Source organism: Oikopleura dioica, chromosome XSR (assembly GCF_907165135.1).
Source record: "Oikopleura dioica chromosome XSR, OKI2018_I68_1.0, whole genome shotgun sequence".
Classification (NCBI taxonomy): domain Eukaryota; kingdom Metazoa; phylum Chordata; class Appendicularia; order Copelata; family Oikopleuridae; genus Oikopleura; species Oikopleura dioica.
Window position 1 is genome coordinate 4620114 of NC_137294.1, and position 23474 is coordinate 4643587.

Below are 23474 nucleotides of genomic sequence, written 5' to 3' on the forward strand. Positions count from 1 at the left end.
TCTATTGTAACTTCGGATAAAAAGGCCTCGCCATAAAGCATGAAATATGGCTTGAATGCAGCTTTTAACACGTACTTCAGCAAGCCCAGATTTCCGAAGCTCTGTCCATTGTTCGGTAAGATCAGATTTTCGAGAACAACTCCAATCGGCAGCAGGAAAACAAGGACAACGATGAAAAAGTGTCCAACGCTGACTATCGTTTTGTAAAGAGCCATCACCATCGGACCCAAATGCTTTGAGTACAAAAAGTATCGCATCAAAGTCAACGTTTGAAAAAACATTGTAAGGTTGATGAGAAAGTAGCTAAGAAAAGCAACCCATCGCAGATTTTCTTCGTAGCAAACTTCCTTGTCACAAGAAGAGGAAGGAACAGTGAAAAATTGTCTGAATCCATCGGAGAAGAAAGCCAAGGGATTTTCATGACTTGTAAAAGATGTTCAAAACTTCAGTGTTTTCCGAAAAAAACACACTTGTCGGATTCCAGAACGAGGACAACTTGAGTTGTTGTTATTAATAAATTCTTGAGCAAAGAAATGTCAAGGCTTGTTGTTAAGTTATGGTCTCGTGATGTGTTTAAAACTGTCTCTAGAATGTTGTTGAGGATCACTCAACAAGTAGCCATTTTCATTTTTTTGCTCATTCCACTCTGGGAATTCTCAGAGTCCGGACCCGCACAATTTCAAGGTAACTTTTTCGAATTTGAAAACTCGATACTAACGACAACTTTTTAGTCCTTCAAAAGGATTCAAAATCTACAATTGCCGAGGCAGTTGTAGTCAAAATGTATTTCCGAAAAGGGAGCTCTCTTCTTACTCAGGCTCCAAAGCCAGGGGCCTGAATAAAATCAATTTTCCTGAAAAGGAAACTGCATGCATCAAAATCAACCTGAATAAAATCAATTTACTGTACTAGAAAATCATTGGTTTAGAAGTCGAAACTTTCTTCTATACCTTGTTAGTGTTTTTTGTTCTTTTGCAGGCAACTTTTGTTAGAAAAAAAGGTCATTATGGCAGTACAAATTAGACAAAAATGCGTTTTAGATGAGGTTGTAGTTTAGAGGTGAAAATTGACCACAACAACTAGGGTGGTCCGCGTTCTAGAGAGTCTCTAGTAGAGACAGCTCAACTCGTAGTGTTTTAGGAAGACTGTTTTGAATTATCCGGCCTTTTGAGACTGTGGTTTGATCCATAAAAGTCTTGATATAGTTTTTGATATGAGTTGTTTGGAAAATAGATTTCTTCTGAAGTCGAAAGAGGTTCTCCTTCGAGAAATGACTCTGTGAAAACTTCGTCGGGAGTCCATTCAGTAAATATTTTACGGCAAAGTATTGCTGCCAGGTAAATGACGTAAGAGATGCCATAGAATATTGTAAAATATGATTTCGAGGTTCGTTTTAGATACATTTTTGTGGCGTTAATTTTCCTAGACAACGTTGGCCGCAGCTACAAAACAGGTTTGAATAGAACTTCGTCGCAATAATTATAAATCAAAACTGGTAAGTATACCTTTGAGAGAGTAACAAGAAGAAACAGGAAAAAAATCGCGGAGTCGAAAAACGTCCATCTGTATGAGGATGCGGCAGTGGAAGCATAGAGAGCGAGAATTAGGACGAAAATGACGTCGGAAAGGCAGTTGTAGGTAACCATGACGCGGTTTGAGAAGTGCCAGGTGTAGAAGCGGAACTGGATACGCTCGAAAAAGGTGCGCGTCATAAAATTATCGCGCTCCGCAAAGTCGAAGCATTTGAGGTCTATTTAAATTGCAATAGTTCCGCTGTGTCCCTTGAGTTTATGACTCACCTGTACGATGGAAACTCACTGAAGGATCAAACTCAAAGTAGCCAGGGCCAAACATATCGCCCCACATTTTCTGGTTATAGAATTTCAAAGAGTCCATTTTGAAATATCCGCTAAAGAAATATAACTTTTAACACTAGCTTTTTTGAAAAAAAAACCTGTATAAAGAGTCTCCGAAAAGAGCAGGAATGGTTCCAGCACTGACAATACCAAGCCAGAAGCGAAGTTGATCCCTAAACCTTGCGCTTCTTTTCAGCCCACCTCTGAAAATAAAGCCGAGCTGGCGTTGGATGACCTCGTCCCATACGAATCGACTTAGTTTGCCGATCTTGGCGATTTCCAAAATTGTAATCTGGTAAGTCTTCGTTATAGCGATCAGATCATTGGGAAGGAGTGAAGCTCTGTTTTCACTAGGCATGCCTGGTACAATTGATCCATGTCGATTTGCGGGCACTCCCTTTTTGTAGCTCGGATCAAGATGCGACTTCGAAATGATCTCAAAGGCTCGCGACGGTCGGCACTGTAGGAGCTCGATAGCGAGCTCCTCGTAAATATCGGAATAGTGAACACAGAATTTTTGAGCATTTTGAAAGCCTGTTTTGCCAAAGAACTTGGCATTGTCACGGAGCACGAATGCGCTCACCGCCGCCTCCTCCAGAAAGAGCTTCAACTTCTTCTGGTGCTCTTCGTCTCGCGTGTTCCATTCGTTCACCTTGCGACTCTGGTTTGTTTTGAAACTCTTTGCACAGTCGATTGTTTGTTTTATCGATGATGCCACTTTTGCGAATTGTGAAATATCATCGTCTTCTTCCAGAATAGTGGCCATTCCTGCTGGAGCTTGAGCAAAAGAAGCTCCCATAAATGATCGTCGGATTTTAGAGACCTAGAAGTAATATTAAAATGAGTAGCCATTTATATTCTGAGTATCTAACCCGCGTCTTACAAACTTGTCTCTTCCAAAAATAGCACCACTTGATTTAGAGTTTAAAACCAATAACGAACACTTAGATTATACCTGATATTGTCGTCTAACATCATCCTTGAAGTTGTTCATCTCCACTTCTTCGAATCCAAACGCGTCAATCATGATGTCCTTTGCCCGTTCACAGAGACTGGTCAGATGTTCTTGAGGATTAAGCAAAACATGAAACAAGTTTTGAGTAAATTGATATTCTCCGTCGTCATTCTTATCAAAGCTTTTAATATTCTGAAAAAACTAAGGAAGCTCTCCTTCAAAACAAGAAAGAAACTGTGAATTTTTGTATCTAAAAGCGCTGCCTGTGGGAGAATTAGGCTAATCTTGCTTTTGAGCTCTCCATGAATAAGATTTTCTAGGTGCTGACGTACAATGACATCTCTTTTCGATGGGTTTATAGTTCATACTCTTGCATACTAAACACATACTAAATATCTACCCATTGGCTAAGCTCGCCTTCTGGAGATTTTCGCTCGACATCGTTCGGATCAATCAAGGGAACATTTAGTGAGTCGGTATTCACGTCGTAGATGATAAAGTACAAGTTCGCCAAGTTGACCTCGCCGACTCCTTCGCGCGCCCTAAATTTCCTCTTTTAACAAGCTGCTAAAATGAGCTGTCACTTTTTGAGCAGACGAGTGCAACTGTTAGAAACAAGTTCTACAGTCGCGGGATCCAGCGCCGGGCGGAAAGGCTCTTGCTGATCTATAAGCGGAGTTCGCAGCGATAAAATACTTAGATTCTAGGATTGAATATATACTGCTTCAAAAATTATATTGTTATACGCAGAGGGAGATTTTTCTGAACTCGGGCCTCTATCACACTCGGCTAGCTCCATAATGGGCCGTAATGTTTCGCGCGTTCCGTTTGCAGAAGCTGCAGTGGATCGCCATAAACCTGTCTTGAAACTGTCACTTCTTACCGTGCTTCGAGTTGGCGCAGCCGCTGCTCCACTACAAGTGCGATTTGTTCCTCGTCCATCCAAAGGTAGCTATTTGTGGCTCATCTCTTTGTCGAGTTCGTATTCTGAACGCTTCCGCTATGTTTTGTGGTATCAGTTGAGCCGGCCGACTTTACGCCAGAATCACGCTCGTTAACCATCAATAATGACGCCTGTTTCTCTAAGACCAGTAGAAACTTTCAGACAAAACCAGCTGTAGCACCTCGACACCGCGACGGCTCAAGCGCTTTTATGGCGTCAATAGACTGAAGAGAAAGTAGAAATATGGCCTCCCTAAAGGTCTTCACAAATCCCACGTTGGGATCTCTCCTAGAGCGAAATTTCACTTTGATTGATTCTCTGGGAATTCATATGTGAAAAGATTGTATCTGTACCTTCTAACTTTAAGGCGTCTCTTTTTGAGAAAATTAACTCTTTCAAAAGAAAAAACGGAAAAGGCACAAAAAGATAGGTAGTATGTTCGCTGCAGGGATCAATCCTAAATTGCTCCATCTTAGGTTGCTCATTATTAGATTAAAGTCGAATTCTCCTGAATTGAATTTTGGCAGACTGAATTGAACTTGAATTTAACAGATTGAATGTCAGAAGACAGGGGACAAGTTGTTGATTGCGGTTTCAGCGGAGTAGCGGCCAGTCTACCCAAAGCATGCACCCGCTGAGAGAATACTGCTTTTGCATGAGGTGAGTTTTGAACATTCGACCAGAAATGAAGTTGATTTCTTACAAGTTGCTGTAGCACGAGAATTCGTAAAAACACGGAACCACTTTCTCCTCGCGCCGCTGTTCATGTTCGACGGAGGACTCTTCCAGCTCTTAGCTCTCCAGGAATGATAAGCTAAGTTTCCCTTTCTTCGTTGATTGCAGTTTACGCGAAGAACTTATCAACTTTGAGCAAGGAATTCGAAAGATATCCAACATGGCTGGAAAAATGCGTTCTTCTATTTTTATTCCTCGTTAGAGTTTTATGCTGTATTTTAAACCAATAAAATTGAAAATTTGAGAGTTGGCAGTTGCGCTGAATGTTTATTAATAGCTACCAATCAAAATGATATAGTAAATTTCTGACAAGTTTCCATGGTTGGAAGTTTTTAAACAGACAACGTGCGAGGTGCTGAAAGTCATGTCAAGAATTTTAAATTTGCGAATCTACCATTAACAGGGGAGCTCATTGACCTGAGACCCCTTTCAATGTCGAATTAGCACCTGACCACTCTTAAGCTCCACACGTACAAACTAAATCATTAGATTTGCTCCGAAGTCTGATACGTCATTCTTTTTAAAACATTGATTATTTCAAATTTTCAATTATCTTCTTCTTTTTTGCCGAGGAAGGCAAAAAAATATATGCTTTTCGTGTCGAGCGCAAGAACTTATTTATGGGCTCATAATCGCCATCCTCAACTTATAGACGTCAATTCAAGCATGTGTCCTCGAAAGTCACTTTCAGTAATTTTTTGTCTGATCGGCTCGATGCTACGCAATGAAAAGGTTTCTCTTTGAAGGTACTAATTATATCGCTATTTGAGTAGTTGTACCCTTCCAGCTCCACTCACTTTGTTTGGTCTTGTATCGCTCTGATAAGTCCCGGGTCCAGATCCTGGGCAAGGAGCCTAAATCTCATTCATCAACTTCCGAGAAACAATCTCAAAATGCCAAAAAGTAGCGTTTTCTATACAACAACATTATCAGAGAAACCGCTTAGTGAGTCGGAAAAATCTTCTCTTATAAATAGGTACAAAAAACATGAAATAAAACGAAGCCATCTAATCAATCCCGTTAATAGAACTAAAAGTTAGAATTATTGTAAGCATTTAAAAACCTCTTTATTGAAGTTATCCGACAGTTTCCTTTTAGTGACTCGATGGAATATGCCGCAAACATAAAGGCAGATCTTACCGGATGCCACCAGGGCGCGTTGAGCCCACCTCTGAGCACATGTAAAAGGTCGTTTTATATATCCGGGTAAGTGTGTATCTTACTTCTTGCAAGGAGAAACTACAAGTAGCAAAAATAATCTCACAATGATACTATGATTTTCATAAGAAAATGAACTTGAGACGAATTGAGATATCGTCATAAATAGAGGTCTAAATCGCTTACTTTATTCATTAACTTTCTGCTTCTACCAGTACATGAAAAGAGCAATAAGGAAAGCGAAATCGTCAGGAATTAGTGGTAGAATGACTGAGTAGATGATTTTCTGCGACAGTCACGATTTAGTCAGAGAACTAATCTTTGACTTCTGAGATGCTAAATAAGCGAAATGACTTATCACAGAACCCATGGTCATCCGGCGTGGAGTTGCCCAATCATTGATACAGTAGGGGAGGTAGTCCCAAGTGCCACTTTCAAGGAGTGCTATATAGATGTCGAGCTTTGGCAGCGTGCAAGGCCAAGAGAAGTAGATCAAGACCCAAAATTTGAATAGTTTTTCAAGGTGCCCATAATTTTAAAAGTGTTTGGATCATTGAACGGGGTACTAATCCGAGAGAAAAGCGCCACTCTTCGCACCCCGCCAAAAATGCTATATGCGCCCCTAGTCGAGATTTTTGACCATAATGATCGGCAGAGAGACAATTCACTACTTCTTGAGTCACACTGCCTCTGATTTCTGTTCTAATTGCGCCGGCCAGAAATTAGGGCCGATTTGGCGCGAATTAACCAGCTAGCTTCACCGACTTCAATTTTCAGTGTGCACAGTGCGTCAGAGAAGTCGAAGATGACCAAGAGCTACGAAGAGCGCGTTTCTTCCTACCGACGAACTTTTGGCCCCGAAGGTCCCGGCCAGGCCCAGGCCTCGCAACAGTCCACTCGCTCTGAGCACGTTTCCTACAGGTAACCATCAATCAACTACTTCCGAATCAGAAAGAACAAACTCGCGAGTAATGCCATTTCAGCACTTCCAATCTTCTCGGCTCATCAATGGGCGGTGGACGCACCACTCCAACTGGCACTTCCGGTACCAGACGAGTTCAGCGATCACATGAGCGAGCAAAGTCCTCCGGAGTCACTCGACGAGGTAATTTTTTTTTCTTATGAAACATTGATTACTTATAAGTAAGGAAAACACATTTCTTTCGAAATTTATTTCTTTCAACCGCTGCGACTGGAGTAACTTTAGTAGGGATAATTGATAACGACCTGTTGATGACGATCCCATAGATCGCTCTCTCTTTTCAATACACGCGAGCTGCCAGAGCTCTGTGAGGTCAAGTTCATTAGTAATCTTCAAAGAGCGTCAGTTCTGTTAAATACTTTTAGATCTCGAAAACTTGGCTGCTCCTATCGGTCCCCAGTTTGTCTCCCAGAGAACCAACGAGAAAGAAGAACTCAAGACCTTGAACAACCGATTCGCCCGATACCTCAAGCGAGTCCAGGATCTCGAACGAGAAAACAAAATTCTTGAAGCACAGCTCACTCAGGTAAGAGTTTTTCGTCAATTTCCGCCGTCAGTAATCAATCAAATCATCCGAATTATTGTCGGCAAATTAACTCAGAAATTGTATTCAATTTACTCTTAATTTTTCAAATAACGACTAAAAAAGTTTAATGTAAATCTAGCTCAAATCTCGAGGACCTTCCAACCTTGCTGAAAAGTATGAAGAAGAGCTCCGACGACTCCGCCAGATGGTCGACAAGCTCACTCATGAGCGAGCTAAGGCCGAGATGGAGCGAGACAACTTCGCCAACGAAGCCGAGCAGTACCACGAAAAATACGAGGAAGAACTTGTAAATCAATGATTTCTTGGCATTCTCTTACCAGTTTTTAGGCCCTCCGAAAGGACCTCGAAGCTGACCTCGCTCAGATGCGAAAGGATTGCGATGACGCCACCCTCGTCCGAGTTGACCTTGAGCGAAAGATCGAAACCATGGTCGAAGAGATGGAGTTCCTCAAGAAGATCCACGCCGATGTAAGTCAATAATCGAGGTCCAAGGTGCTCAATTAATATTCAGGAAGTCCGAGAACTCAAGGATCAGCTCAACTCTGTTGAAATCAAGATCGAGGCTGCTCCTGGACCAGATCTCATGGGCATGATTGACGAGATCCGAGCTCAATACGATAAGCTCGCTGGTAAGTCTGACTAAGATCGTAATTTATGACCTCGAGAGATTCTCTCTTCTGCTTTCTGCAATCGTGGTAATAAGTATATAGTTGCTGAAGTAATTACGTAAGCAGAAATTAGGATTTCCGTGAGGGTTAGTGCTAAGTATCTCGAGTGTTCTAGTTTTACTAACGATATAAATAGCTCAGAACAAGATGGAGGCCGAAGACATGATCAAGGCCCGCGTCGCAAAGGCCACCGAACAGTCGAAGAAGGACGCCGAGGCTATCCGAGAATACAAAGACCAAGTCGGCGAATACCGAAAGACCGTCCAGACCCTTCACATGGAGATCGACTCGCTCCGATCTGCGGTGAGCATTTAGCAAATTATCTATTGATACGTAGATTACACGCGGCCGGGTGGTAATCCACATTAGCAATCCACAGGGCGCTGTCAAAATGTACAGATTAGGAAATTTTCATAATTCGTCGTCTCACATTCAAACGCATATTTCGTTCAGAACGACTCTCTCAACAGAAACTACTCCGACTTGGAAGGACGAAGCCGACAAGATGCTAACAACTTTGAGGTTGACAGATTTATGTAACGAGCTGTTATATAACAACTATTCTAGGACCAGATCCGTGCTCTCCAGAACGAAATCGAGGACCTCAAGTCCCAGATGGCCAACCATCTCAGAAGCTACCAGGAATTGATGAATGTCAAGGCTGCTCTCGACTTGGAAATCAACACATACCGAAATCTCCTCGAAGGCGAAGAACAGAGGTTCGATCAAGCTCAGCAGAATGCTCAGCAATTTGCCCAGCAGTCTCAGTTTGACAAGCCCTTCTAAATTTGATTGTCCATCTATTGCAGAGACTGCTTAGTTAGCCCAATTAACCCCACTTCACCCGTTAACTGAAAAACTAACCTTCTAACTAAATATCGATAAAAATGAGCCAGGACGACCCTGTTCTTGGAACGGTCCGGCGGGCCAGAATGCGTTCCAACTCCAAAGTTCATATACGTATTTAAATGTCCCCTTTTACCTAAAAAATACGAAAAAAATCTACAAAAAGATAGAGAAGCTTCTGTTTAGATTGGATTCCCGACCCAACAATGCCGATCTTATGTCATACGCTCAGTCTACTCTCCAGGTAAGCTCAAATCAAATCGACAATAAGCAATCAAAATTATTAGCAGAGCCAACCTGTTGCACAGCCTGAAGAGCTCTCGACGGTGACGCACAAGCGAGTCGTTGTTCGAACTATTCAGACCCGAGATGGAGAGGTAAGCGCGAGATTAACCCTTGAATGTGGCTTGTTGATAACATAAAAGTGTAGCAGACCGAATCAACGGAATCGACCACGGTTAGCGCGGGTGAGGTAGAGCCAGTCTCAGCCTCACTGAAGCCTCCCATGTCCCCGAGTCCAGCGCGACGCGCGTCCGGGGAACAGGCAGGTCGAGACCGCACTAAAAAATCCAGAGTCGGAAAGAAGGGCTCGCAAAGTCCCCAAATCCCTCGCAAATTGCTCCAGCGCGCGCGCTCGAGCTCCCGGGATTCCCTTCACTCTCTTGACAGTGAAGAAGTCTTAGTCCGTCATTATTCTACCGAAGATCTTAGTGTAAGAACAAGTGCTAACAGTCACAAGACACGCGTTAAAATTAACTCACCCGCACCAGTGTCGAGCCTGTGATCCGGTCTTAAACATAGTACTTCCGTTTTGTAAAACTTCAATCAGCATGTTCGAGCCTGGTTCGGCTTTTTGTGCGTTGAACCGTTTATTTTGCATTTCGAAGAAGCCTTCGAAAATCTCACTCTCTTCTTAAGGTAATTGCTCAGTCAGAGGATGTCCGTGAATCCAATGAGTAAACCAAAACAACGCAGACAGAAGCCACCCTGATTGATACTTAAAAGAATGAACTATTCGTCAGTAAATATTACCCTTGTAAATCCATATTATTATCATTTATACCATTACTTGTATACATGTTCCTGATTTTTAAACGGCAGGACGATTGCCATGAAACTAACAAAGAATAAAGCGAATAAACTGCACTATGACTGGAATCAAATGAGATTGATTTATGTTATATTTAAAATTTACCTGGGCGTGCGTTCTTGAAATTGGTGGAAGCCGTTGTTGGTACGCTCCGTTCAGTTCCGCTACTAGTTATTTTCCGTTCGTAAAAAGTGTTTGATTGCACTCGGCAAACATCATGAAAATGAAATTTTCATTCTGCCAAGGACGCTTGAATCAATAGTTTAACTGAACTAAGGACAGAGATGAAAGTACTGTTGGCAATAATAGCTGCTGTTCGCGGGTAAGAATCAGAGGTGTTATGAAATCAAGGAGGACAACTAACTTTATTTTCTAACAAACATGAACTTTTGATAGTCTCACTTGCGAGGATGGTCAAGTGAAGACTTTTTTTAAAATGACGGAAGCGGAGCGAAATGCGAATTGGGACGATGTTTCCAAGGATCTTTTGAGAAACACCCTGACTAGTGCCTACAGGAAACACGTATGGCATATAGCAAGAGTTCGTTATCTATCTGTAGCTAGAACAACGACCAGAATGCGGAAATCGCTTGGGGCGAAGAGACAAGACGGGTTTCATTCTGTCTTCGAGTCAAGGATAACGTCAACAATGAATCTGCAAGAAAAATCCGCGAAGCCATCTACTACCTCAAACGTAATAGAACTTTGCATGAATTTTCTAAATAAAAATTCCAGCGAATATCTACGGAGCTATGCAAACAAATGAGAGTGTGCTTGTCTTCGACGGTGTCCCAAAGACATACGTTATCGAAGAGGAGTCCAGTAAGTTGTTTGGCGCGTCCAAAGTATTATTTCTGATTTAGGACAATGGCTCTACCCTTATTACGCGTTTATGGGACTTGGACTTATCGGTATTGCTGCTTCTCTCTACGCATCGGCGAAAGAAAACAAGGTCGACGAAGCGGAAGAAGAAGAGATGGAAGAAACAGAGAGAAAGTCATCCATCAGGTGCACTTATCCTATCTTGAAAAATTGAGAACAGCAATAATTTTAGCCCGTCCGACGTTAACACGAATTATCAGTCGATTGAAAAGGGCGATGGATTCGAAAGTCACGCTGATGATGGAGAAGCTGCTTTTTAAATCTATCGGACATTTGTATAGAATAAATCTAGTATAAACAACTTAATTTTGTAAATATCATTGGCATTTATTTGTTAATATTGCAGGTTAATTAATTTTTAGTATTTTGAGGAAAGAAGTGAAGTGATTTCTTTGACCCTCTTCGGGTCGATTTCGTTTTCCCAATATCCGTGTTCCTTGAACTCAGAGCCAATGATGAATCCATCAACCGACTCAGCATAGTGGAGAATATTCTTGGCGCTAGTACCAGAGCCGATAAAAACCTTCTGGTTCACTGATGCGCGCACTTGAGTGATATCGTTCTTCTCCACTGGTGTGCCTGTATGCTGCCTGTAATTTGACTTTGAAGAAGTTGAATGAGGAGTAAACCTTACCCGGTGACTATCAGGCCATCAGTTAGAAAGAAATCTGCAGCTACAGCTACGTCCGCTATTGAAAGATCTCCTGTTATAGCATGCGATGAGTGTTTCTTTTTGATGTCTTATTTTATGATTAAAAAGAATTATTTTCTAAATCAGTTGCATTTTTCTTTCTACAATCAAATTCCTGTGAAGATCTTAATATTGTCTGCTCCTATGTTGCGTCTATACCTAAGCAGTTCCGCTGCATCCGACTGCGCAAAGCCCTCGTCGCCGATATGTCCGAAGACAAACGATTCGCATCTAATGCGACGATTACCATCGACTAATCTCAACAAACGCGGTCAAATCACCTGATAAAATCTAGATCCGCGGCGAGGGCTATAGACAGAGCTTCTTTATTTCCGCAGCTTAGGACTTGCACTCCAGCGGTGACTGTGGGAAACTGGGATCTGAATTGCTGCGCGATCGCCGCTCAATTTGGGTTTTCTCTGTTTCTAATTTCAGTTCTCAATTTGTAAGATTGCTACTAATTGCGCTCAAAACCGGACCCATTATGGCAGTTACTTCCGGGTTCCGATGTTCCGGCCTCTGATATGGGACATCATGCATGTTCTCAATTATGATCCCATCGACCCCATTGTTTAGAAGGGTATCTACCTCTTGGAGCGCTTTGTCGGCTATCTGGCGGACGGTAAGTTTATTTCGGGGCGCACCTGGCAGCGCACGCTAAAGAGAACTGGGTCAATCATGCACACATCACCTATCACTAGGTATTTACCAGGTGTACCATGCCAAAGATAAGAGGACGCTGCATGATTGAAACCTGAAATGATCTTTGCTTATACTGGATCACAAAAAATGAAACTCCTCGCAGCAGAAGGAAAAATCTCATTTTGAATAAAATTGAAATGTTAAATTTCAGTATTATTATCTTCGAGGGCAGTGTTGCTTATGAGCAGACGCGATGTATAAATGCGATAAAATGACATTGCATGTCGTGCTACAAGCAAAAAGAAATGTACAAGATTTAAAGAAAGATAAAAATAGGGGAAATTTGGAAAATGGGACATTTGTAATTGAAAAAGTGAGGGTAAATTTGAAATAACGACGTAATTTGCCAGTTAGATTGATAAGGACGGTCTATCAGTAAGATGTGCCAGCTTCTTGTTTTTCTTCCTCGAGCACAACTTTGTTTTTCCGGTTCTCCTATAAAAATAATTAAGGAAAAAGTGAAAAAAGTGAATGTACCCAGAGAATTCGCTCCTCGTAGAACTGGAAGACCAAGTGAGGACATTTTGCCTTCGCTTCTTTTGCACTAACGATATCTGCAGTCTCGCTATTCTCCCTATATACCGCGTTTGTTTTCTAAGTCAAAAAGGATACTACTACCATTTAATCAAGAAGACAAGCTCTGCATCAGTACTAGCCTTCTTTCCATTTTCACCCTTTTCGTTGATCGTGGCCGCGCCGATAATTCTTTCTGGGACTAGCCCCCTTTCGAAGCCCTTCTTCTTGGTCAAGTCGACCATGTCCGTCAGTTTGCCCTCTGCACCTCGTTTCTTTCGGTTCTGCCACTTTGGATCGCTCTCCCTTTCCTTGCGCGCTTTGGCCAGCATCGCTTCTTCAGACTTTTTGGAATCTAAAAGTTATTCATTTGACTCCTTTGTTTGTTGAATTTGCGTTACCTTCCCAAGCTTTGATGATCCCAGGGCAATCGAGGTTCTCTACTGGTTCCCAAGTGTCATCCTCACTAAGAATATAATATTTTTCAAATATGAAAGGTAGATCATACGCATCATAACCGCGCCATCTGATGAGGTATTGCAGTTGGCCCTGATAAGTGCGCTGGTTGAGGATTTTCTCAACTTCGAATTCATCTTCTTTGAATTCTTCCTTAGGCTCAGTCTTGGATTGGGGCTTCGACATTCTAAAATGATTGCGACTAAGTTGTGGGTCCGGTAAAACTGTTGGAAGCGCGAATAGAAGGCCACTAACTCATGCTAATGGGCTGTAAACTTGGATCAGATACGGGTTTTTACAAGCTCCAATAAACACGGCGATTCTGCCTCCCCATCGCCACCTGGGAGCCTAATCATTACGCGAATAAATAGTCGACGCGCTCTCCTCCTTGGTGAGTAAATGAGCATGTTTAAAAAACAGCTAAAATACAGGGTCAGTTTGCCTGAAGAAAAGCCCATTCCCCCTCCCAGAGACTACGAAAACAACGACGACTCAATGCAGTACGACTATATTCCCTCTGAATCTTCAGAGAGTCTGAAAAGCTTCAGCAGCTCCTCAAGTAGCAGCATTAGCACCAGAGCACAAAGCAAACGGCTCAAGGTCAAACATTTTCTCTGCTTTCTCTAATACTAGTATTATCAAAAATGGTGTAAATAAAACGAAAAATTATCGAAAAGAGGTCGCTGTTTTGATCGATTTTTCTCAATCAAGCTCTATCCCGATTTAAAGAGTATTCTCACGATTTAGCAAGAGTTATTTTAATTTTGTTTACTATTTCAATACAGCAGAGTTTGAAATGCTCGCAAATGCTCGCGAGCGCAAAGAGCGAGAGCGAAAATATATTATTGCTCTGAGAGCAGGGGAGCGGGAGCATGAAAATGAATATGTTCGAGAGCCAAAAGAGCGAGAGCCCAAATTTGAAACCGCTCGCGAGCGCGGAGAGCACGAGCGCATTTGTCGGCAATGCTCGGGAGCTAGACGAGCGGGAGCGGCTGCTCTCGTGCTCGCCATGGAATCGACTCACGAGCGGCTCGCGAGCAAAATTAAAACAACAATTTTTTGCATTATTATTCACTTTGATGGATAAATTTCTCTTGTGGATCAATTTTTCGTTTTTCCGTTTTGTGCAAGCTTCATTAGATCCGTTATCTCGGCAGCAGAACGCGAAAAGCCGAGAGTAAACAGATAAAAGGTGCCCACCGCGAAGTGCTAACTCCTGTGAGAGGGACTCATTTGGAATTTGTTACGGGGTCGTCGAATCATTTTAGGTTCTTGAAAGCTGCTCGGGAGTCAGATTTTTCAGCTCGGGAGCCAATCGAGCGAGAGCAAAATTTGACCAGTGCTCGGGAGCCAGGAGAGCGAGAGCGCGAAATGAAATCCGCTCGGGAGCACAAAGAGCATCATGCTCGTGCTCGCTCGCTCTCAAGAGAGCCGCTCGCGAGTCACGAAAATTTCAAACTCTGCAATACAGTATGTTTTCCGTTTTTATATGGTAGGAGCAGGACAGAAATTATATATTCATAAATTTGGGAGTGGTTAGCTGAGGTTTTGCTTCACTTTGGGACCGTCCCAGAATGACTTCAATTCTTTGCGACAATAACCAACAAGAGCGACGCCAATGCATGTACTAGGGACGATGAAAGCAAGTGCAGGCTGTCCGGATTCTGATAAAAAGCTCTTTATTATTCACCACTGATTTTTCATCCGAGGATTTTCGAGCTGTTCCTGTAATGATCAGCGCAAGGAAAGTGAAGATCAACCCAAGTGCGTAACTTCCAACAAACGTCCAGAAAAACGGCATCCTCGTGTAGCCATTGGCCCGATCAAAGATCGCGCAGTAAGTGCCTTGAGTGATCGTTAATTCCTTGGAGAGGACAAAATTTGGTGTTACCTAGAACGCCTGGCAGAATGATGTCGCCATAGCCGAGCATTGACTCGCGCGTCCCGTCGGAACAGAGATCGTCGTAAATAGAAGGAACTATGTGCGGAACACGGAATAAAAAGGGAATCTTCTCTTTTGAAGCCGAATTCGAAGCGCCGCCAGTTGCAACGTCTAACATCACGGAATCGCCGTTCTTCGTGAAGAAAGGAGTAATGTATACCATGAAGATATCGTACAAACAGAAGGCGATCTTGAATCAGCTATTATTACTGTATGCTTGAAAAACCTACTTGAAGAAGGTAGACATTAGCTCCCTTGGAGACTCGAATTTCGGAAACGCACTCGATGCAGAAGCAAAAGCCAATGATATCCTGCAAAATCCAAGACCAAGGATAATGCCGACATACGGCCCAGGTGATACCAAGCCCCATCGAAACAATGATAGCGAATACAACTAAACTCGATTAGTTTTTACTCAGAAGCGATAAGGTTTATTCTTACGGGACCACGGTGCACCGCTTCGACATATTGCCTTGGGAATGCAATCTAGATAACGCCAGTGGACATCTTTGGTAGGCATTCTGTATGAATGGCTGCAATTGAATCGGAGTAAAATTTGATTGTACAGAACTAGAATAGGTTAAACATTCGATTCTGGATAGTAGGTACCTGAAAGAACAGCGAAACTGCCGCTTATTGTGAAAATGGCGATAGCGAACCAAACCATGTAATCGTAGAAAAAGTAAATTCCTAGAAGGGAGCAACTTGCGAGAAGAACAGCGACTAGTAGATTCAATATTTCTTGATCTGAATTGAGCGCTTCTACCTAAACTTTGACGGGCAGTGAATTGATCTTTCTCTTCGTCATCAGCGGGCAGGATGATTCTTGTTTCGTCGGAAGTCGTCGAACTTGTGCGTGCTAATTGTGGTCGATCTGACTGCGAGTCTGAAATTCTCGTTAGATTAAGGACGATAGGAAAGCTCAACAGATGATGCACAATCACGCACGCACGCACATTTACAGAAGCAACTACAAGCGAACAATCGAATTAAAACATGCTGGCGAATTCGCTGTCAGCCTCTTTTTTATTCAGAATGATCTCTGATTCTTTAGAAGAAATCGTAGATTCAACGCAGCACGAACTAATATGCGAAATTATACCTATAGTCGTACGCGAGGGCGGACCGGACTGCTCTGCAGCTAAAATTGGAGCGTTGCGAGTACCTGATCCACTGAGCCAGCCGCCGAGAGTGACAGAAGTGAGAGCGATGAGAAACATGGGCAGCAGAGTCCAGTCGACCAGTTTGTGCGCCGGTGCATACAAAAGTCCTTTCACAAGACTTCCATCAGCAACCAACTCGTGTATTTTCCGGTAACTATAATATGATTGGGAAAAAGCGCGATAGCGGGACGACATACCTTGAATTTGAAAGAGTAGCAACGAACATACCAAGGTGATCCGCGTTCGAAGTGTTACCTGGCGCAGATAAGGGCGTCGTATCGTTGTTTACCTATGAAAGTTAATTAACTTCTTTGTAGTGGATATGTTTAATTTACGCTGATAAGGCCGTATAAAGAGCCGCCAGCGGACTCTTTCGCATTACTGGATTTGTCCTGGAATGAGCACATTCCTCTTTCGACAAGTGTGGCTGTACCAGCTTCGGCTGTAGCCTCGGAACCATTACAAAACGCATTCTGACCGAGGGAGTATTTGTCGGAGAAATGAATGAAGTTGTTTCCCGTGGGCGTCTCGGGAAGCTCTTCAGAAAACCCGAACTGAAAAGTATTCTTACGATGATGAAAAGATGGACAATAGTACCGATCTTGCGAAAGACGTGCATATGTCTATTTGCGTCAAACCAGCGTCATTTGCGAGTCGTATAATCGCGTACTCCGCCACCACGGCAGGTATTAAAGACAGCTTCATTCACCGCTCCTCGATTTTTGGTCCGAAATCTGAAACCAGAGAGTTTTAAATTTGGATGATGAAGAATGAACGGGTTGAAGAATCAATGAACTGGTGAATAGTTGGAACAGAAAGGGATTTAGAATCAATTGAATGGGTTGTTGGCGTCGTTTTCGTCCTCGTCGTCGCCGAATGGGTTCCCTGCGTCTCCTGAATCGTCTTCGCCGAAAGGATTTCCTTCGCCTTATGTGAGGGGTCGTTTATACGGCATTATATTGAGATATTTCTTATAATTCTTGTTGACCTTTCCTGGACTTTCAGAATCATCATCGCCAAACGGATTCCCACTTGGTTCGCTTGGTGACTCGCCAAACGGATTACTGAATTCGAAGTTTTTCTTTTTCTCTGCAGTTGGCTCGGGCTCATCTGGCTCGCCGAAAGGATTCCCTTCGTTCTCTGAAGAAACTTCCTCTCCAAATGGATTCTCAGCGGGTGGAATCGTCGCTGGTTTGTTCAATTGGATATCGAAAGGTTTTTCCTCTGGCGGTACTTCCAAAATCGCTTTCACCGAGTTTGTCTTTGGACTTCTGGAGTCTTTGGAGAAGGATTTAGGCGTTTCTGGAGTCAGACCAAATTTAAGTTCGCTTGCTATCCGCGCTCTGTTCGCCAGGAGCTTGTTTGAGACGGGTTTGGACTCGGTTACAATTTCGTCTTTAGGCTTCTCAATTTTCCTCTTATGAGTTATAATTTCTCCACGCGCGAGCATGTCGATAATTGTCCCAAAGCTGTCCGAAGACTTGCTCACTTGCCCAAGAAACTTTTCGTCCGACATTTCGCCACTGCTGGCGAGTTTGAGCGACTGAAGGACCTGTCGGTTCTGCTGCGCGCAGATCGGACACTCGCCATCCTGATCAATGTAGGTAGTGAAGCAATGACGATGAAAGCTGTGGCCGCAGAGGAAGTGCACGCTTGGCAGTGAAAGGTCCTTCGCGCAGAGCTTACACTTGCTTAATTTGAAAATGCTCGCTTGTTGTAAAAGATTCTTGCGCTTCTCTTTCTGCTTTTCAATATTTGAGGAGAGTTTTGAAATGCGGCTTTCGCACTTTCGTATATCTTCGTCGTCCTTTTCCAGCTTCTTCAAAATCAGAGGCTTTAGAATCGAAATTGGAGCGGAGGAAGATTTCAGCATATTGATTAATGAGCTCAAATCTATGCATTCGGACGCAGCAGGTATCGCTTCGGTCAAGATTGCTTGAACTCCGTCGTAATTAGACCTACTCGACCAGTACAGGATCGCTTTTCTCCAAAGATCTGGCTCGTTTCGACCATTTTTCTTGCACAAATTGAGAGCCTGCTCGTTTTGTCCACTTTCCAGCAAGACGGAGAGTAAGTCCGTAAGATCGCCACCCGCTCCACTTTCTAGCAGTTTAACAAGTCCGGCTGTGAAATTGAATTGTCTACAGTAGACTAACGCTTGTTTGTACTCTAGCTTCTTGCTTTCAATCAAGCTGATTATGCTTTGCTCGAGGCGATGGATTTCTGCTTCATCGTTGGAAGAAGTAAGTCGACGAAGTTGCATTTCCATGAACCGCTGTGATAGAAATTTGAGGCCTTGGCATTTTCGTATAGATAGGCAGTACTCTGTGAATTCTAGTGCTAGCGAACTGTCTCCTTCGAGAATATCTAAGAGGTACTTGATCGATGGATATTTCTTTTTATTCTTTCTTGAAAGCTCTAAAAATGAAAACATCCATGCCTGAATATTCACTTCTGTCGACGGTGCCAAATCTAAATCATCTTTATCAATAAATTGAACTCTTCTGGGTGGAATTTCCTCGCCAGGCGATGTGACAACAATATTCTCCGCGTTGACGATTTCTTTCAGAGCGACCAGAAACGCTTTGCTGCAGTTTTGAACAAAATAAGGTCCATACTTTCGGAAAAGATTGAGTCTTTCCTCCAGAGAAAGGGATTTCACGTAGTTGAGCGCGTCGATAGGATTGGATATCTTTTCTGTCAAGATCATCATCACAAGGCTTTTAAAAAAGATGAAAACGGCTCATGCTTATAAATTTTGAGATGATTCGAAACGATTTCACCCTTTCCTGTGATTCTTCGATGCTTTGGCGAAGCTAAGGGCAGCTTCAGTAAGGCCTGATTGAAGCAGTACTCCCATCGCATTTTCAAGCGCATCTGAAGAAGGAAGCGAATCGAGCTCAAGAAGACGTTTCAGATTGTGCTCGTCTTTTTCTTTCGCGTAGCATGTGATGAGCAGACTTCTGTGTTCTGTGGCACCATTAACGATGTTGTGCTGCGAGTTATAGCTGACCAGGGCTTCGAGGTAGAGAGTAAGCGGTGGCAAGCGCTGAGCATCCATCAGTTTGTGCAGGACGTACGAAGGCTCTAGTTTGCCCAGCGTTTCGACATACTTCTCAGCTGCTTGCATCAGATCACCCTTTTCGAACAAGTAGTCTGCCCAGCGTTTGTTGACATCGGCCAGGCCACTCTCTCCGAATCCCTGCTCGTGGCAGATCGACTTCGCGATGTCAAAATGGTTTCGCTGGAAAAGCGTGTCCAGCTTCGCGTCAACATCGCACTCAATCAGTCGGGTCAGCTCTGAATTAAATTTTCTAACTGGAAAAGATAGCTTCGCTACCTAATTCTTCAGTGCCGCTGAGGATGCATATCGATGTCCATTCGCAGCAAATTGCGTGCACATCCGTGAAAACCGACGTAAATACAGAGAGACGATCTAAAAATTGAAAAAGAAAATAATTAATGATGATTGAAATTTATTTTTGGGACGCGTTTCGGTCTCAGTGGACCTTCGTCAGCCCTAAGTACAGATTTTAAATGAAAGTTCAAAAACAGGAAAAAACAGTCTCTCACCTAGAGTGGACAATTTCGAATGAAGGCAGAGATTGAAAACATAAAAACATAATTCGCTTTCGCGGGCAGATGTAATGGAGCGCCAGAAGAAAGCGAATTACAAATGCTCCATTACAGAAATTTAACTTCAGCGAATTTGATCTGCTTATTCAAGCAAGGATCATTTAACTTGATCGAAAACGCTTCACAAAGGACACGGTCTTTGTAGTACGGTTGGTTGGAGATAACAGAAATAAAGTTCTTTTCGAAACAGAATTTGGTTTTGATTAACGCTCTCGATGTAGTAGGCTTGTATTTTGGAGTGTCTGGCTCACTAAGATATTTATCATATTCCTCTCTGAATTTTGGACACTTCAAAGAGTGGAAAAACATAGGACTACGATAACGTGGCTCAAAATGTTCACGAATTCTAGTTCCAAGCTGTCTCTTTGTCTCCCCCTGGTAATCCGTTTTCCCACATGGACATTGGAAATGGTACACCACTCCACTTTTCTGCTCAATCGGTACCGGGCGCTTCCAGGTTGGGTGCAAACATTGTTCTATTCTCACTGTTTTCCAACAAAGTCTCAGAAAGAACTTCGGGGTAACTTTTTAAGAATAGCACGCATTTTGCCGCCAATACTGTCGCACCGGGGACCAGTAAAGCTTGCGCAAAAATTGTGAACTATTTCCCCTTCCACTTTGTTATCATTTTTGGGCTTCTCAAGGAGTTTTATTTTATCATCGACCAAACCTGGTGGATATCCATTGAGAATGAATTTCCTCTTGGCTTTTCGGAAACCTTCAGTTTTGGCCTCTTCGCAGGATGAAGCATTTTTCACCCTATGAAGATGCCCAACTAAGAGACTGATCTTTTGTGACTTAGGAGCTACATTTGTGCGAAAATTGGGAAGGAAATCCTTCGAGGATTTCTTTTCATAATGAAACATCTCAATTCCATTCTTATGAATTCTGAATTCAGTGTCTAAATATGCAAGTTTGCCATCAACCATCTCTTCCTTGGTAAATTGGATATTTTTGTGAAGTCTATTGGCCTTGTCAAAAATATACTGTATATCCGATTTTTGCACAATAAGGGCACAGTCGTCCACGTACCTCCGGATAAAAATGGCTCTACCTTCTCTTATCAATTGATCGAAAAACGGGGTCTCCAAAGTGTGCATGAAAATGTCTGCCAAAATAGGGGAAAGCTTCGACCCCATAGCTGATCCGTCTTTCTGTCTAAAGAATCCATCTGGCGTGCTAAAGCTTGTAAGCTTGAAAAGGACAGTATCTACTAAATTTTGAAAATCGGATCTTGCCGGGAACTCCGAAACATGTCCGTCTTCTAATTCCTCCGGACAAAAATATGACTGTGGGTTAGCATAAATAAGATCTACTACTATTTTGCTTATTTCTTTAATGGGAAGAGAAGGAAACATACTCTTTATGTCTAAAGAAATAATAGTATGTTTATCTAAATCAATTTTGTCACGAATTTTAAGAAAACTGTCTTTAAGCTCAGCAGTATTCTTTAAATTGTACTTGACATGATCTCTAAGCTTTTGTAAAATTGGTTGTAAGAAAATTTCCGCACCCTCGGCAATTGATCCCCTTGTCCCAATAATCATCCTACTTGGTTGACCAAACTTATGTGTTTTAGTCAAAGAATATGCTCTTTTGAGTGAATGTCTGGGACGGATAAGATTATAGGTAGCATTAGAGAGAGAAGATTTTAATGGTCGAATCGTCTTTTCATATTCGCTTATGTCTCTTTTTAATGGATCGACCTTCAATTTCTCAAATTTCGATACCGGTAGCTCATTTCTAATTTTCCGATTGTAAGTATCTTTGGTCCATATACAAACTTTCAACTCCTTGTCCGCTTTCGTGATAACTAAATTTTGACCATTTTCGGAATCAAGGAAATCTCTCAAAATTTTAACGGATGTGTCATTAGAGTGTACTTTGAGTAGGGAATTAAAACAACAAGCCAGCTCAGAATAGACTCGAAAAATCTCGAGCTTGGAAATATTTTCCGACTCTGCATGAATTTTCCAATTTTCAAAAAGCTTTTCAAATTCGACTAGAAGTTCGAGTGGCCGGGGCCTTCCACCAACACTCCTTTTCAATCCATGCTTTAATACATCTAGAACTTGAATCGGAATGGTAACATTAGTAAAATTACAGATTTCAACAATAGGACCAAGGTCTTTAGATTTGAATTTCAGTAATTTACGAAGTTTACGTTCACGTCTTTGGTCAGGTAAAAATTCGAGCCGGGAAACAGATTGATTTAAACGAGATAAATACTCGTTTTGTGATTTTGGAGACATAGAAGAGAATAACGAAACTTTTAAAGAGTCAAAAGAATTGGTGAGAGACCGTACTTTTTCAATTGAATCTTCATAAGCTCTGTTAAGCATTTCCATTCTTTTCGAAAAGATAGTTCTAGGACTCCAATTGACGTACCGAAGAACTCTTACTGGTATTTTAGTCCATTCGGGTGTGATTCGATTTAGTAATTCGATTTGTAATTCGCTTTCTTCTGGCGCTCCATTACATCTGCCCGCGAAAGCGAATTATGTTTTTATGTTTTCAATCTCTGCCTTCATTCGAAATTGTCCACTCTAGGTGAGAGACTGTTTTTTCCTGTTTTTGAACTTTCATTTAAAATCTGTACTTAGGGCTGACGAAGGTCCACTGAGACCGAAACGCGTCCCAAAAATAAATTTCAATCATCATTCATGAGAGGTCAACACCGACAATCTTGAAAATAATTAACTATTCTTTAATGATTTTTACCGTGAAGGCTAAAGATAGTGACGCGGAAAAGTTTCTTGTCTGCGGAGCTGGAGTTGTCTTTTGTCAAAACGACGAGATATATCCCAAAGGAGATGAGCTGGAATTTCTCTCCGGATATAGGATGAGACGTTACTCGCTTAGTTTCACGATCGTAGCTGAAAACATCGTCCGATCTGCCGACAATAAGCTCATTTGACGAAGACAAACACGCACAGTTCGGCGCGCAGCCCTTTTCGTCCAAGTGCTTTCTCCCCGGATTCTTCTCCTGCATTTCATAAAGTTGACTGTCTTTCACTGTAATCACATACAGCCTGTTTTGATCAAACGACAGGTTCGTGACTGGATAGGCCGAAGAATGAAGCTGCGATATTTTTGAATGCTTTTCCCGGAGAATATCGCCTTTTAAAAGCAGCACTTTTCCGCCAGTAAAGCCGATCTACAGAAACGTTCACTCATCATGAAATTCAAATCGAAAACAGAGACACTGTATTTTTTACTTACCGCAGCTTGTGTCAGAGCAGAGTTTACAGCCAAAGCGGAAACATCTCCAAGAAAATCCTGCGCCGTCAGAACCCGCGAATGGACGCATTTGGGTTGGTTCTGGGCGTCTTCCGCGAACTTCTCGTCGTAGGTCCACACTTTCAACGTGGGCTGCGAATCGTCGATGCCGACGGAAATGAAGATGTCCTTGGACGGCGAGGCCCATATTTGAAAGACTCGCCCTTCGTGAGCGCGGTACAGATTCGATTGATAGTGCCCGTTCAACAAGTGAATAGACCCTGTCCGTTCTCCGATGAATAAAAGTCCCTTTTTTCGACTGATAAATCATTCTTTTTCTGCATCTTTATACGCTTTATCATGATTCAGACCGATTTCCTTTGCAGAAGTAAGGGCGAAATCTACCGGATCAACAGCTGGTAAAGGAATAGAACTTGCGGACGAGAAAAAGGCGAATTTCCTCCAATCAAGCGACATCGTAAATTTCCAA

The 23474-nt window shown here is 42.5% G+C and overlaps 8 protein-coding genes across 10 annotated transcripts; 2 read left to right on the top strand and 6 right to left on the bottom strand.

Moving 5' to 3' along the window:
• Positions 1-1788: 1788 nt before the first annotated feature.
• LOC145708897 (uncharacterized) lies at positions 1789-2978 on the bottom strand. The gene is made up of 3 exons (XM_081786595.1): positions 2812-2978; positions 1955-2679; positions 1789-1909 (listed from the first exon to the last, which is right to left on the bottom strand). The coding sequence occupies exons 1-3, from the start codon at positions 2881-2883 to the stop codon at positions 1789-1791; spliced, it is 918 nt and encodes a 305-aa protein (XP_081642721.1). The 5' UTR covers positions 2884-2978.
• Positions 2979-6304: 3326 nt separating this feature from the next.
• LOC145709952 (desmin-like) lies at positions 6305-9836 on the top strand. Of its 2 annotated transcripts, XM_081787635.1 has the most exons (13): positions 6305-6568; positions 6631-6752; positions 6995-7155; positions 7295-7462; positions 7504-7644; positions 7688-7805; positions 7981-8147; positions 8298-8366; positions 8412-8563; positions 8877-8934; positions 8978-9067; positions 9121-9402; positions 9609-9836. In XM_081787635.1, the coding sequence occupies exons 1-13, from the start codon at positions 6453-6455 to the stop codon at positions 9648-9650; spliced, it is 1686 nt and encodes a 561-aa protein (XP_081643761.1). In that variant the 5' UTR covers positions 6305-6452; the 3' UTR covers positions 9651-9836. The 2 variants fall into 2 exon arrangements, with proteins under 2 accessions (XP_081643761.1, XP_081643762.1); XM_081787636.1 differs by lacking the exon at positions 9121-9402 and having other exon boundaries at positions 6306-6568.
• Positions 9837-10024: 188 nt separating this feature from the next.
• LOC145706638 (uncharacterized) lies at positions 10025-10963 on the top strand. Its single transcript, XM_081784059.1, has 6 exons — positions 10025-10102; positions 10177-10303; positions 10345-10474; positions 10516-10602; positions 10644-10788; positions 10835-10963. The coding sequence occupies exons 1-6, from the start codon at positions 10065-10067 to the stop codon at positions 10920-10922; spliced, it is 615 nt and encodes a 204-aa protein (XP_081640185.1). The 5' UTR covers positions 10025-10064; the 3' UTR covers positions 10923-10963.
• Positions 10964-10989: 26 nt separating this feature from the next.
• On the bottom strand, positions 10990-12133 carry LOC145706640 (uncharacterized protein F13E9.13, mitochondrial-like). The gene is made up of 6 exons (XM_081784062.1): positions 12063-12133; positions 11833-12010; positions 11635-11755; positions 11469-11584; positions 11297-11402; positions 10990-11252 (listed from the first exon to the last, which is right to left on the bottom strand). Exons 1-6 carry the CDS (start codon positions 12096-12098, stop codon positions 11021-11023), a joined length of 789 nt encoding a protein of 262 aa, XP_081640188.1. The 5' UTR covers positions 12099-12133; the 3' UTR covers positions 10990-11020.
• Positions 12134-12187: 54 nt separating this feature from the next.
• On the bottom strand, positions 12188-13234 carry LOC145706641 (chromobox protein homolog 3-like). The gene is made up of 5 exons (XM_081784063.1): positions 13077-13234; positions 12970-13034; positions 12674-12923; positions 12533-12629; positions 12188-12490 (listed from the first exon to the last, which is right to left on the bottom strand). The coding sequence occupies exons 1-5, from the start codon at positions 13208-13210 to the stop codon at positions 12428-12430; spliced, it is 609 nt and encodes a 202-aa protein (XP_081640189.1). The 5' UTR covers positions 13211-13234; the 3' UTR covers positions 12188-12427.
• Positions 13235-13490: 256 nt separating this feature from the next.
• On the bottom strand, positions 13491-16863 carry LOC145706639 (signal peptide peptidase-like 2A). Of its 2 annotated transcripts, none has more exons than XM_081784060.1 (11): positions 16727-16863; positions 16465-16683; positions 16327-16418; positions 16069-16283; positions 15733-15852; positions 15576-15689; positions 15408-15536; positions 15197-15360; positions 14916-15156; positions 14750-14869; positions 13491-14688 (listed from the first exon to the last, which is right to left on the bottom strand). In XM_081784060.1, exons 1-11 carry the CDS (start codon positions 16832-16834, stop codon positions 14561-14563), a joined length of 1650 nt encoding a protein of 549 aa, XP_081640186.1. In that variant the 5' UTR covers positions 16835-16863; the 3' UTR covers positions 13491-14560. The 2 variants fall into 2 exon arrangements, with proteins under 2 accessions (XP_081640186.1, XP_081640187.1); XM_081784061.1 differs by having other exon boundaries at positions 13495-14688; positions 16132-16283.
• A 27-nt stretch (positions 16864-16890) lies between these two features.
• Positions 16891-18845, bottom strand: LOC145709954 (vacuolar protein sorting-associated protein 11 homolog). The gene is made up of 3 exons (XM_081787637.1): positions 18570-18845; positions 17135-18506; positions 16891-17068 (listed from the first exon to the last, which is right to left on the bottom strand). The coding sequence occupies exons 1-3, from the start codon at positions 18840-18842 to the stop codon at positions 17058-17060; spliced, it is 1656 nt and encodes a 551-aa protein (XP_081643763.1). The 5' UTR covers positions 18843-18845; the 3' UTR covers positions 16891-17057.
• Positions 18846-18908: 63 nt separating this feature from the next.
• On the bottom strand, positions 18909-23316 carry LOC145708898 (vacuolar protein sorting-associated protein 11 homolog). The gene is made up of 4 exons (XM_081786596.1): positions 22988-23316; positions 22487-22922; positions 19470-19565; positions 18909-19429 (listed from the first exon to the last, which is right to left on the bottom strand). Exons 2-4 carry the CDS (start codon positions 22755-22757, stop codon positions 18909-18911), a joined length of 888 nt encoding a protein of 295 aa, XP_081642722.1. The 5' UTR covers positions 22758-22922; positions 22988-23316.
• Positions 23317-23474: the final 158 nt, after the last annotated feature.

Coding starts and splice junctions, on each gene's coding strand:
- LOC145708898 (XM_081786596.1), bottom strand. CDS start 22,757: ATGCAGGAGAAGAATCCGGGGAGAAAGCACTTGGACGAAAAGGGCTGC. Junction 19,566..22,486: donor CACTATCTTTAGCCTTCACG/GTAAAAATCATT, acceptor TTCAATTTTTAG/ATCGTCTCTCTGTATTTACG. Junction 19,430..19,469: donor CAGCGGCACTGAAGAATTAG/GTAGCGAAGCTA, acceptor AATTTAATTCAG/AGCTGACCCGACTGATTGAG.
- LOC145709952 (XM_081787635.1), top strand. CDS start 6,453: ATGACCAAGAGCTACGAAGAGCGCGTTTCTTCCTACCGACGAACTTTT. Junction 7,645..7,687: donor TCAAGAAGATCCACGCCGAT/GTAAGTCAATAA, acceptor ATTAATATTCAG/GAAGTCCGAGAACTCAAGGA. Junction 8,935..8,977: donor ACGCTCAGTCTACTCTCCAG/GTAAGCTCAAAT, acceptor CAAAATTATTAG/CAGAGCCAACCTGTTGCACA.
- LOC145706640 (XM_081784062.1), bottom strand. CDS start 12,098: ATGCAGCGTCCTCTTATCTTTGGCATGGTACACCTG. Junction 12,011..12,062: donor TCTTTGGCATGGTACACCTG/GTAAATACCTAG, acceptor AGTTCTCTTTAG/CGTGCGCTGCCAGGTGCGCC. Junction 11,756..11,832: donor GGAAGTAACTGCCATAATGG/GTCCGGTTTTGA, acceptor ACCCAAATTGAG/CGGCGATCGCGCAGCAATTC.
- LOC145706641 (XM_081784063.1), bottom strand. CDS start 13,210: ATGTCGAAGCCCCAATCCAAGACTGAGCCTAAGGAAGAATTCAAAGAA. Junction 13,035..13,076: donor AGATGGCGCGGTTATGATGC/GTATGATCTACC, acceptor TTATATTCTTAG/TGAGGATGACACTTGGGAAC. Junction 12,491..12,532: donor ACGAGGAGCGAATTCTCTGG/GTACATTCACTT, acceptor TTATTTTTATAG/GAGAACCGGAAAAACAAAGT.
- LOC145706638 (XM_081784059.1), top strand. CDS start 10,065: ATGAAAGTACTGTTGGCAATAATAGCTGCTGTTCGCGG. Junction 10,475..10,515: donor AGCCATCTACTACCTCAAAC/GTAATAGAACTT, acceptor TAAAAATTCCAG/CGAATATCTACGGAGCTATG. Junction 10,789..10,834: donor GAGAGAAAGTCATCCATCAG/GTGCACTTATCC, acceptor CAATAATTTTAG/CCCGTCCGACGTTAACACGA.
- LOC145706639 (XM_081784060.1), bottom strand. CDS start 16,834: ATGAAGCTGTCTTTAATACCTGCCGTGGTGGCGGAGTACGCGATTATA. Junction 15,361..15,407: donor AAGCGGTGCACCGTGGTCCC/GTAAGAATAAAC, acceptor AATCGAGTTTAG/TTGTATTCGCTATCATTGTT. Junction 14,689..14,749: donor CCTTGCGCTGATCATTACAG/GAACAGCTCGAA, acceptor GCTTTTTATCAG/AATCCGGACAGCCTGCACTT.
- LOC145708897 (XM_081786595.1), bottom strand. CDS start 2,883: ATGATTGACGCGTTTGGATTCGAAGAAGTGGAGATGAACAACTTCAAG. Junction 2,680..2,811: donor ATGTTAGACGACAATATCAG/GTATAATCTAAG, acceptor TATTACTTCTAG/GTCTCTAAAATCCGACGATC. Junction 1,910..1,954: donor TTCGGAGACTCTTTATACAG/GTTTTTTTTTCA, acceptor ATATTTCTTTAG/CGGATATTTCAAAATGGACT.
- LOC145709954 (XM_081787637.1), bottom strand. CDS start 18,842: ATGATGATCTTGACAGAAAAGATATCCAATCCTATCGACGCGCTCAAC. Junction 18,507..18,569: donor CGACAGAAGTGAATATTCAG/GCATGGATGTTT, acceptor CCATCGATCAAG/TACCTCTTAGATATTCTCGA.